This window comes from Saccopteryx leptura, chromosome X, assembly GCF_036850995.1.
Source record: "Saccopteryx leptura isolate mSacLep1 chromosome X, mSacLep1_pri_phased_curated, whole genome shotgun sequence".
Classification (NCBI taxonomy): domain Eukaryota; kingdom Metazoa; phylum Chordata; class Mammalia; order Chiroptera; family Emballonuridae; genus Saccopteryx; species Saccopteryx leptura.
In genome coordinates this window covers 117,030,039-117,042,474 of record NC_089516.1, presented here as the reverse complement: position 1 = coordinate 117,042,474, position 12,436 = coordinate 117,030,039, and the positions used below count along the sequence as shown (strand labels likewise).

The window sequence follows — 12,436 nt, the reverse complement described above, 5'->3', positions numbered from 1 at the left end:
ATCTTATCTCTGTGATTATGCAAGAATCAAAAAGTTCCCTTGTAGAAAGAGGATCATGAGTTTTAGAGTGGGTGACACAAAGGGAATTTTCATTCCTAACTTCCCATTGGCTAAATATCTTGAAGGCAGGGTAGGCATCTTTAAAGCTTTCCACAAAGGTTGTAAAGTATGGGTCTTATATATTTTTTCCCTTTAATTTTGTATCTCACAGACATTGGAAGTTGGTTGGAGCTATTTGGTTTCCAGTTACACAATGTACTACCTGGATTTACCAAACCAGAATTAGAAAATTTGGAATTAACTTATGAGCTTCTACAGCTTCAAACAAAAACTCAAGAGTGGGATCCTGGAAAGGTCAGTAAAAGTTTTACCATATCTACTTAGCTGGAGAAAAAAACAAACAGAAGAGTAACCAACTCCATGAAATAGCATTAATTACATATTTGCTTACTTATTTTTGAGCTGTCTTCATTATTCACTAAAATTTCCATGATTGAACAGGAGATAGAAAAAAGCTTTCATGAGGAAAGGATCAGGGGATTGGAGCTTTTGGGGTAAAAAAGAAGACTTAACATGTGATATGATGACTGCTAGAGTAGACAGACAACAGGAAAGAAGAACTTAACTTTTGTAATTGTGAAATATTTGGCTTGTTAACTCAGCTGGTTAGAGTATCATCCCAATATGCCAAGGTTATGGGATCAATCCCTGGTCAGGGCACATACAAGAACCAACCAATGGCTTAAATAAGTGGAATAACAAATTGATACCTCTCTCTCTCTCTCTCTCTCTCTCTCTCTCTTTCTGTCTTTAAAACCAATAAAAAAACATTCAAGTTTCAGCAGATGATCTCATCAAGAGTGTGAGGTACAAATGAATACAAGAAGGAACTTTTTCTTTCAATTGAAAAAATTAAGAATTTCCGTGTTTGCAAAAATAAAATGTAAAAATTATAAGGGAAAGGAAATTTTAAATAGGTAGTATAAGCTTTTCCTTTTTTGTAAATGAATATAATTTGTAAATGCCTTTTGTAACTGAAAGTCCAAAAAAGTGTTTAGCAAAATGTTGAAAATTGCTGAAATATAGTAAGGGATACTTGGAGATTCATTATTCTCTTCTCTCTATTTCTTAGTATGTTTGAACATTCCCATAATAAAAAAAAAGGACATAAAAACCTTTTTTTATGTCCATGTAAAACTATCTGCAAAATTCTTGCTGGTTTGCTGTTGTCATTTATAAGGTCTTTGCTGCTTGAAAGCAAGAATGATGCTGTCCACATCTCTTTATACCCTTCCTGTGCCTAATGCATCTATAGCCGGCCATAACAGCTAGGTGGTGTTAGTTAAAATGGCAAAAATGAACTGTCTTTCTTTTGGGGGAGCTGGCCGCACTTCACTTGAAGTGCCTTCTAGCTCCAAGTTTCTAGAATAGCTAGTTTGAACATAATTTCCTTATGTTTAACTCACCAAGATACCAAGAAAACATGTGTGCCAAGTGATTGTGTCACTTGTTAGTCTTTTCTTTCCAAATCTCTGGTGAGGAGATTTCAAATTGGGCTTGTTTTTAAATCTCACACCGGCCCTGGCCAGTTGGCTCAGGGGTAGAGCGTCGGTCTGGCGTGCGGGGGACCCGGGTTCGATTCCCAGCCAGGGCACACAGGAGAAGCGCCCATTTGCTTCTCCACCCCCCCTCTCCTTCCTCTCTGTCTCTCTCTTCCCCTCCCGCAGCCAAGGCTCCATTGGAGCAAAGATGGCCCGGGTGCTGGGGATGGCTCCTTGGCCTCTGCCCCAGGCGCTAAAGTGGCTCTGGTCTCGGCAGAGCGACCTCCCGGAGGGGCAGAGCATCGCCCCCTGGTGGGCAGAGCGTCGCCCCTGGTGGGCGTGCCGGGTGGATCCCGGTCGGGCGCATGCGGGAGTCTGTCTGACTGTCTCTCCCCGTTTCCAGCTTCAGAAAAATACAAAAAAAAAAAATTGCACACCAACCAATCACAAACATTCGCTTTCCGTAATAACCAAGTGTGCAGCAGGTGTTGAATCCTGTGCTACATTTGCCCTGTGCTTTCTTCTTTCCTAGACTATCTTGGGTATTCAGTGTGAGCTCCAGAAACAGCTCAGGAATTTCATTTCCTTGGACCAACTTCCTATGACTCCCCGATACAATGATGGACGATGCCTTGCAGGAGGGAAGCAACCAAGGTTTGCCGCTGTTCCTTCTGTTTTTGGCAAAGGTATAAAATTCGCCATCAAAGATGGCGTAGTAACAGCCGATATCATAGGAGTAGCCAATGAAGATAGCAGGCGGCTTGCTGCCATTCTCAATAATGCTCATTACCTGGAAAACCTACATTTTACCATAGATGGGAGGGACACTCACTACTTCATTAAGCTCGGGTCTCTGGAAGAAGACCTGGTGCTCATTGGTAACACGGGAGGGAGGCGGATTCTAGAGAATGGTGTCAATGTTACTGTGTCCCAGATGACCTCTGTGTTGAATGGGAGGACTAGACGGTTTGCAGATATCCAGCTCCAACACGGGGCTCTGTGCTTCAACATCCGCTATGGGACAACAGTCGAAGAGGAAAAGAATCACGTGTTAGAGATCGCCAGACAGCGCGCCGTGGCCCAGGCCTGGATTAAGGAACAAAGGAGACTGCAAGAAGGAGAGGAGGGTATCCGGGTGTGGACAGAGGGAGAAAAGCAGCAACTTCTGAGCACTGGGAGGGTGCAAGGTTATGATGGGTATTTTGTTTTGTCTGTTGAGCAGTATTTAGAACTTTCTGACAGTGCCAACAATATTCACTTTATGAGACAGAGCGAAATAGGCAGGAGGTAACAAAAAAAATCTCTGCCTTTGCGTCACCAAAGACTGCCTGTTTTTAAACCATAAAACAGTTTGTTGTATTGGTTTTCTAGATCAGAACTCTGTATATGTAAATATGGAGGAAAAACATATCCAACTGCCTTTCAATGTGACGGAAGATGGTATTTTAATATTGTTTGTTTAAACTCTTTCAGAAATGACAAAGATTTTTAGTTCTTGTGTGGCAATATCCAAAATAGTACAAGTAGAACTCAAACAGCTAGAAACAAAAAGTTGTCAGAAAGCACCACTTTAAATTTGTCGAGCCATGCATATAGATATGTTCAAATACACAAAAGAGAACCCAAGGTTCTATGTGGCTATTGCTACAGAAAGATACATATTTAACTGTTGGCAGAAATAGTGGTGCAATAGTATCTTTGAACCTTGCATTTCAAAAGACTGCCAGCCCTCTCACATTTTCCAGATCTGTTATAAGAAACTTAAAAAGAAGTGTAAAATGTCCTCAGCCATCATCTCCTAGAGTCAAGAACCATTCGCCCTTCCTCCTTGGTTATTCCTTCTTGCTTATTAAACTAAATGCCATGTTGTTGTGCTGTGTTTTGGCATGTAGTGGCCAGGTTCTGTTTACCACGATTCCCTGTGGGTGTGGTACACAGACTGAATTGCCACTATTTGCTTGTGTGTACATGATACCAAGGCAGCTGGCCAATGTGATTTCTCCCACACAACCTGTTTTGACTACATTTTGTTTCAATAAATTGTCCAGCTGTCTTAGCATCATGTAAATATAGCTTTTATTAACCTGGGTAGGAATTTCTTGTTTATATATAGGGTGTGTTTTGGTCATAGTTTCACATTAGTGATTCAGTATTTATACACTAATGCAATGGCTTTGAACACCCAAAAGGTAATTTACTACAACATATGATTCTGGTACCAAAAAAGTCTTTAGCAGGCATACGTGCCTGAGATGCCGACAAATGACATTAACTACTACTGCAGAAATTCACAAGAGCCAAAACCTTCAAAAACTAGACTGAGTACTAAGGTTGAAAGGAAAGTACCAAAGGGGAAACCAAACTAAACATCACAGGAGTTGATGTTTCAGCCCACTTAGACTTATCTTTTAAATGTACAATTCTGTAATGAACATCTCCCAGCCATATCAGAAAATTTAATTCAGTGTGCCCTTTCCAACCTAAAGTGTTTTAACTAGTTACAGAGAGTCAGACTATTTTTTGCCCTAATAATTGATATGCTTAGTTATTTTAGTTCTCTGTCTTGGCCCATTTTGTTTGATTTAACCATCTCTTCTGCCTAGGAAAATAACTATTTTCCAGGAAGGGTGATTTTGAGCTGCGGTCATTTAAAATTTGGAAAAAGGTAAGGATTAGTGTTAATATGAACCGCAGTTTCTCAATCTCTATGAATCCTGTAGTAAAAAAAAAAACCCTTGGTGAGCTGGGAGATTTGTGCCCAGTGACAAAGAGACAGTTTTTAAAATGATGTGTAATTGAAAGTTACCACGAATGAAAATACGTGATGGGATGATATGGCCTGTGAAAAATTCCCCTGAGCCAGGTTCAGCATTTTCATCCCTGACTCTGGACATTTGCTATGTCTGAGGGAGAATTTATGATGGGGATGTTACAGTTTGGATTCATTCCAGCTGCTACCTAAATGCAGTACGAGGGTCATTGCCTTGGTTTGAAATGACAGTGTCTTTGAAAAGATGTAAAGTCAGACTCCAGGTTCAGGCTCAGCTTTTGAAAGAGTCTGGCTCCTACCACACAAAATAGAGTAAGGGAAAGACAGGGACCCTTACACAGAAAGTAAGGATGTTGTATCCAAACATTTCATTTTCAAAACCTTCAGGTTGGCATTACCACGTTCTTACACATGTATTGAAAGACAGTGAGAGAAAGGATTCATGGTGAACTCATCTCTCTTTTTAATTGGAAGCACACTAGCTCAAGAGATTACTAATCCAGACTACAATCATACTACTTGTTTTTATTTCCCTGAATCAGGCCTGTGTTAATTGTACAGTATTTATTCAGGATAGGATTCTAAAATTACTAACAAACTTGTTGAAAATTGGAATACCTCCACACCAGCCTAAAAATGGACCTTAAGTTCCTTTAAATTAATAGAAAAAGAATTTGTGAACTGTATATAGAGAGAGCATTCATAAATGTGATGATGTATTTTATCACTAATCTGAAATGTCGATATTAGAGTCTATTTTGCTTATATTTTAAGTGATTATACCTTTTTGCAATTCACTGATGGTGTATCATTTTCAAACTGCTTTAAATATTCATTAGAAACAACTATTTGAAGCTGTTGCTTAGTAGTAATTACCTTGAAGTGTGCATTTCTAGTTTGTAATACATATTTATTTAGTTTGTGCCTTTAGTTTCTTAAAGTTATATTTGTATTATATTCAGGAAATGCACTTTTTATCACTTACAGCTGTGGTTTTAATACTGCCTTGAACTATTACTGTTCTCTTTACCACTTTCAAAGTTTGAAGGAGGAAAGAGAAAAAACCCAAAAAGTTGGAATTAATAAGTAGTAAGAGAAACATCTTGACATTTCTTGGTAAGAATGTGGAAATATTGAGTACATTGTTTTCTATTTGGCTGCATACAAAGAATGCCTTCGTTGACTTGTAGTTCTGAAGTTCAATGACAGAACAATTAGTTTGCATTTCCTGGTGAAAGTAAAAGCATCTTAAAGAGAAATACGAAAATTTCCCATTCCCAACAGACAGGCAGCTGACTCTGCGCAGCCATACCTGCTTCGAGTGAGTTAGGGTGAGAGCACAATGGTTAGGCTCTGCTCTGGGCAGGGAATGCTCTGTGGTTGTTTCCTTTTCCTAGTTGGACCCATTTTATTGTGCTTTTTTGTTTGTTTTGGTTTGGTTTCACTCTTGCACTATAGTCTAGAGATCCAAATGCTGAGAAGTTTACTGTTTAACAGACATTTCAATACATTTATTTTTAGTTGTCATTCTAATAATGAGTGATTAGAAGCATGACTCCTGAAAGAAAGAGAAATAAAGCCCAATATTTAACAAACAACTCACCATATAAATAAGCATATGTTTTATTTTTAACCCAGCCAAATAATGTATAAAATAAGCGTGTCTTTGATGTCAATTTATTTAGATCTATAATATATCAACTATATTGACTATATATATACATATATAATATAATATATACAGCATAGCCAAATGTATGAAAACTTGACAATATATAATTTGGAATTCACTTGCTGACAACATAGAGAGGTATAAAATTGTAGTTTTCATAAGATTTTTTTTCATCACTGTTGGCACAGTTTCAAGCACACTACCATGTTATTTCTACTTAATTTTTTCTTGCTTTTCTTTCCTTTTTAAAAATATATTTTTAACCAGACCAGGCCCCACTGTAATACCACCCAAGAGAGTGAAGGCAAAGTTTTTTGCATTTATAAAGGTATGTTCCTGTAAGGGCAACTGTAGTGGAATTCAGTGGTAATAAAAACAAAAGTACAGTAATGAAATATTAAAAGAAATTTTGGAAAGATTGGAGTTTGGAAAACTCCAATGGAAAACAGAAGGCTACAGATTGGACACAACATTCCTGTCTTCTTGGAGAAACTCACACACACGTAGGTGAGCTGACCAGTACTTCTGATTCAGACTGCTCTTTCACAGCCTTCTGTGAGGTTCTTTACTCTGAAAAAAAGAAAAAAAAGAAAAAAAATACAAAAAACAAAACCAAAAAAAAAACAACAAAAAAGCAAAACAAAAAAAAACAACAAAAAAGAGTTCAAAATAGTGACTGTTATGTCAGTGTGTCCTTCATGTGAAAGCTATTAAGGACCAAATATACTACTGTGTGCAAGAAGAAATTACTTCCTAAACAGTAAGTGAAAATAGGTAGAGTTAAACTTGCTGTGGATTTTGTCTTGGCAGTTGTCATCTTACATTATTTGTCAAAGGAAATGTGTTTGGCAGTTACAAATCTTTCCTTAGATTTAGTGGTGGACTTTAACCTCTTAAATAAATGTTAGTATATCAGATTGTGTCCTTGAAAAATATTTTACTCGTATGAATCATGACAATGTCTAAATCTTTTCTCTTCTTCTGGCAAAAGCATCAGTAAGAAAAACGGTGAAAAAGAGAAGTGTAGCCTTTATGTCAGAAAAATATTCTTTTTAGCTGCTTACTTTCTCATGAAAAGTAAAGATGTTTACAGTGTATGCCAAGATTTTCAGTTTCTATATAACAACAGTTAGAGGTTCTAATCATTACTGAAAATTGTGTTATAATGGCTTGTGCCATGTTGTTAGGAAACAATAGGTTCCAATTTTGTATTCCTGCTCTCACTCCTGTGCTGAAAAGTGACTGGATACTGTACAGGTTCGTGTTCTCTGGCTGCAGTTAAATGGTCTTTTGCATTTTGCTCTGGTTTTCAGGCCAGAAGCATGCATTTTTCTACAAGAGCTCACAACAACATGCTGTAAATATTTCAAGTTTAACATTATGTGTCGATATTTGAAAGAAAAAAGTACTTTGAATATTTCGTTTTTAAAAAATAAAATTGCAAATTAACACCGTGTCCCATTTTATTCACATACCAAATGGCCTTTTCCAGTCAGTCTGAGATATGAAAAGTGGTCACCTCAGATATGAAAAGTGGCTCCCTAACAGGGAACAATAAACCAGAGTTATCTCGAAAAATGTAGATGCTGTAATCAAAAAGGCACTAATCCTAAGCAGACATCGTTTCATTTTTATTTTTCATAGAAATAGAATCTCTGACACAAATGACCATTTAATAAAAAAAAGAATAGTAGCTGTTGAAAGTTTAAATACCTCTAAGCTATGACTTTTGAAAAGGTTTTCTCTCCTGTTGATGCCTTTCTGAGCAATAGAAAGAAAATAAAGAATTGTAAGATGGGGTTGGGGGAGAGTTATGAGAGCAGGGCACCCGAATGCACTAGCAAAAGAAAAAAATGAATGGCAAGGAGAGCCCATCAGGAAGGTCTCAAAACCAACAGCTCTTCTGAAGCCCTAAGTCTTGGGCAATTACAATAGCCATTTGGCCCTTACTTTTTCACAAGAAGACATTTATGAGTGATACTGGGAACACTGGCCAACAGATCTTCCAAAATAGAATTTGGTAATAATTGGGCACTATAGTCCAAACAGTCTATTTTTGAAACTAGCTTGGAATCCTGGAATTTACAACACTCTAAAATGCCCTGCTGCCTTTCATTCACTGATATATACACAGATACAATGGAAAGATTCATGAAACAAAAGACAATCCCTATTGTCTCAACACAATCCATCAGCAAGATGTAATGTGCATATGTGGTAGGGGTAGATATTAGTATCATCCGGAGATTTTTTTTTTCCAAAGTATGCATCTCTCCCTCAGAGTACAAAAAGAAAGAGACAAACACTCCTACACTTAGGGAATTATTAGAGAGCTAAAACATTTTACCACATTACTTCCCCTTTCACCCTCACTTTGAGAGATCTTTGAATACCACTGTTATTTGAACATTTAGTAATAGTACTACTTTAAACTTAAATAATTCTAGCACCTCAACAATCCTGTAAGGTAAGCAAGACTTAATTGTTTCTACCTGGCATATGCAATAATAGTCACAGACTAACTTAGTAAGGTCACGTGGATAATAATTAGTGACAAAACTGAAAAGAAAATTCAAGTCTTATCTGTTACATTGATGGACTCTACCCAGTCAGTCAGGTTTGTTAAATCTTTCTACATAAAGATATTTATTTTAAAAGTCAAATAACCTAATGATGAAAATTCAGCCTTGACCCTGGCTGATTAGCTCAGTTGGTTAGAGCATCGTCCCGATACACCAAAGTTGTGAGTTCCATCCCCAGTCAGGGCACATACAATAAACAACCAATGAATGCATATAACTGGAAAAACAAATGGGTGTTTATCTCTCTCTCCCTCTCCCTCTCTCTCTCTCTCTCTCTCTCTCTCTCTCTCTCTCTCTCTTGCTCTCTCTCTCTCTCAAATTAAAAAAAAATTAAAAAAAGAAAATTCAGCCTTTTACTGCAAGTTTGACCAATGATCCCAAATTATGAAACTGTCTAAAATGAGTAGTTTAACTTCACCCTAGCTGCAAACTGAAAAATAATGGTATCCTATTTACTGCAAGGACAAACACAGGCAACAAAGTTGAATTTATAGTCCACTAACAGGAAGATTAGGTATCTTGTAACATTGAAATGCTTAAGGGCATATCTCGGTTTTATAAATAGACTTTGGAGTCTGAACTCAATAAAGTGAATCTAGTAAAACATAAGCTAATGTCTAAACATTTTTAACAGATTTTAAAGCTTTCTCTCACACTTTAAATTCTCTATCTGTTCTACCACAAATATCTTAAATCTGCCCTTCATTTATACCGGAATTCTTAATCAGAGGTGTTCTCCATAGACTTACTCTAACTGTGTGCTGCTACCACTGATGTTCCCTGCCCCTAACAGCCAAACAGAGAATTACCTAAATTGGTCTCCCTATTGACCTTATCTCTTAAGAACAAATTTCAGAGGAAATGAACAAGTATTTGATAAACTGTCATGTTCCTTGTGGGCTTGCTGACACACTTTTTCTTTTTCTGAAGAGAAGTATACACTTGGAAATATATGAGCATTTTTCTATTTTGACTCAGCTTCTTAAAGGTATATGTTAGCATGGCAATATTTTAGATATGACAAGGATATGACCTTTCTGTAAAGGTGCAAGCTATTATGTGCCGGGAAATAGCAGGGATACTCATGCTGGGAGAGAAAAAATGAAAAGAACTTGATGAGTAAAAGGCCTGAGAAAGAAGGTATATCAAGTGGGAAGTTTGACAGCAGCAAAATCAGGAAAGCACTAAGGAACTTTCCTTTTTCAGGGAATCTGTCCAATAAGACAAGTAAGGTGGCCTTTATCAATGCTTCATTTAATAAATGAATAGTACCTATTTTGAAATATTTTAAGACAAATTAGGTAAATAAAGTTTTCAAATACTTTATTAAAATACAAGAAACCATTAATTATTCCAAAAAGCTTTATCGAAATGATTCAAAAAAGACTTTGATAAAGGAACAGGTAAACATAATTCATATATTTAGGATCATTCCAGAATGAACAAATTAGAGTAAAAAATAGTTACACCTATTAAAATGTAAACCCAAGCTAGAAATAATTAAAGAGTATCTAAAGATATGCATTTTATTCTGAAAGTCAGCTTTCTGAGTTCCTTTACAAGTTGAAAGTGATGCTTTTACTTCTAGAAATGGTCAATGGCCCACAGTCCCCTACTGCACTTCCATGGCATCCCTGGTAAATGTTCAGAAATCAGATCTTGGCAGTAGCACACGGGGAGCAGCTCTGTCTCTTGGCAGTTCACTAATTATTAACTAAGCTCAACACCACCCACATAAAACCCAGAATTTCAATTTATTAGTGTACAATAAAATTTAGCTTTTTCCTCTGAACCAAGAACTAGAGCAGAGGTCAGGAACCATTTTGGCTGAGAGAGCCAGGAACGCCACATATTTTAAAATGTAATTCCGTGAGATTTAGTTCAAAACCCTGGGCTTTCCTGGTCAAGGCACATATGGGAGTTGATGCTTCCTGCTCCTTCCCCCTTCTCTCTCTCTCTCTCTCTCTCTCTCTCTCTCTCTCTCTCCTCTCTATAATGAATAAATAAAATCTTTAAAAAAATGTAATTCTGTGAGAGCCATACAACAACCGTGTACATTACACACTATCCAATAAAAATTTGGTGTTGTCCCGGAGGACAACTGTGATTGGCTCCAGCCACCTGCAACCATGAACATGAGCAATAGGAAATGAATGGATTGTAATACATAAGAATGTTTTATATTTTTAACACTATTATTTTTTTTATTAAAGATTTGTCTGTGAGTCAGATGCAGCTATCAGAAGAGCCACATCTGGCTCGCGAGCCATAGGTTCCCAACCCCTGAACTAGAGCATTTGGGTTGACTCATTCTGCCTCTAAAGACAGATGTACCTATACACATCAGGAAGCTCACTCACCATGTACTTCTCACCTTTCTTTGTTATTTTCTTGTTATATTTTTGTTACTTTCTTTAGTCTTTTATTGTCACTATTTCTTGTCCAACTAGGCTGTGAGCTGCCTGAGCACAGGAACCAGGTGAAAGGCTACTTCCCTAACCCAGTGTCTATAGTGCTTGTTGAGTGAATGAACTCTGAGCCCTGAAGCAACTTGACATATAACCAAAATCACAAGATGGAAGCATAAAAGGTGAGAAGAAAATTCAAATCCCCATCATTGTATAAAAACCTGGCTCTCACTTGGGTTGCAATCACTTGGAATTTTTCAAAATTAATGCAACCAGGAGCTTTCCAATGGTTGAAGGCCTACCTGATGGGAAGACAGCTTGGAGTCACAGCTGCCAAAGCTTCCCTTTCAAAATTAGGTTTTCCATGGAGTAGCCCCATTTGGGGCAGACAGAATTAAATGAAAAGAAATCAAATCTGCTTTATATTTGCAATAGAATTTCAAATCTTAGAGCATCAACTGTAATAAACGTTTAGAGCATATTTTAAATTAGGGGATTTTTAAGCTCTAGATTGACCTGTGAGTTTTGCTCTCCAGTATCAGAACACTAGGCAAGAAGGTGGCTTCCAGAGTTAAGCAGAAATTCTTCACTCTTTATCTAGTACTGGCTTTAGCCCACAGTGGACAGCTTCACAAATCCCCAGAGAGCCTACAACACCATAGCTAGCGGAGAGCAGAATGCCTGGTGCAGAGCCGCATAAAACAAGGATGAGGGGAACAAACCATCTGTCTGCTGTGTCATCAAGTAAGACATTTAAAAATCAGTAGCTATCAAATAATATTTCACTAGAGATGATGCTTTTGGGAAAAACTGAGGGTTTTTTTATTTATGTATGGCAAGAATTAACATTAATCTTCTATAAAGTATCATAATGTTTTTAAATCATTTCGCATTCGTAAATATAATAACTGAAGATCACCTGTGGAATTATTTTTTTACCAATTCTCATTTCCAGGCTGCTCATTATCTGCAAAGTCCATTTCAGTTTTAACATCATATTAGATGCTTCCATTACAGGACTATGATGGTTTCAGAATTGCATTTGTAGCTCACTAGATTATCTACAAAACATAAGACTTAGCATATATTTAAATTATTGAAAATAAAGTACAAAGTATTTTATTTTTCTTCACGGTGCTTTCAGGAAGACATCGGGATCTTCTCTTCTCCCTAAAGAAAAATAATAATAGAAATCAAGAAAAGATGAATTTCCAAGCTATTAAAATTACTGGTTAACTCAAACTAAAAATCATAAAATTTCCATTTGCATAAAGCTCACAGAGATACAACTCAATAATATAGCTCAAGGAACTAGTATTTTAAACTGAGTTACAAAGAATGGAATGCTGATGGCCCTGGCCAGGTGGCTCAGCAGTAGAGGGTTGGCCCAGCATGTGGAAGTCTCAGGTTTGATTCCTGGTCAGGGCACACAGAAGAAGTGACCATCTGCTTTTCCACCCCTC

At 37.2% G+C, this 12,436-nt stretch overlaps 2 protein-coding genes across 5 annotated transcripts in view; one reads left to right on the top strand and one right to left on the bottom strand.

The window, feature by feature from the left end:
* TENM1 (teneurin transmembrane protein 1) overlaps positions 1–2,927 on the top strand; it is a 774,232-nt gene extending 771,305 nt beyond the window's left edge. For all 4 annotated transcript variants that reach the window (XM_066357037.1, XM_066357038.1, XM_066357036.1 and 1 more), the window contains 2 exons: positions 212–354; positions 2,074–2,927. In XM_066357037.1, coding sequence (XP_066213134.1) covers positions 212–354; positions 2,074–2,832 — 902 coding nt within the window. In that variant the 3' untranslated portion in view covers positions 2,833–2,927. The remainder of the gene's footprint in view (positions 1–211; positions 355–2,073) is intronic.
* A 7,030-nt stretch (positions 2,928–9,957) lies between these two features.
* SH2D1A (SH2 domain containing 1A) overlaps positions 9,958–12,436 on the bottom strand; it is a 29,405-nt gene continuing 26,926 nt past the window's right edge. Inside the window, exon 4 of the mRNA XM_066356349.1 lies at positions 9,958–12,143. Within this exon, the coding sequence (XP_066212446.1) occupies positions 12,103–12,143 (41 nt within the window). The 3' untranslated portion in view covers positions 9,958–12,102. The remainder of the gene's footprint in view (positions 12,144–12,436) is intronic.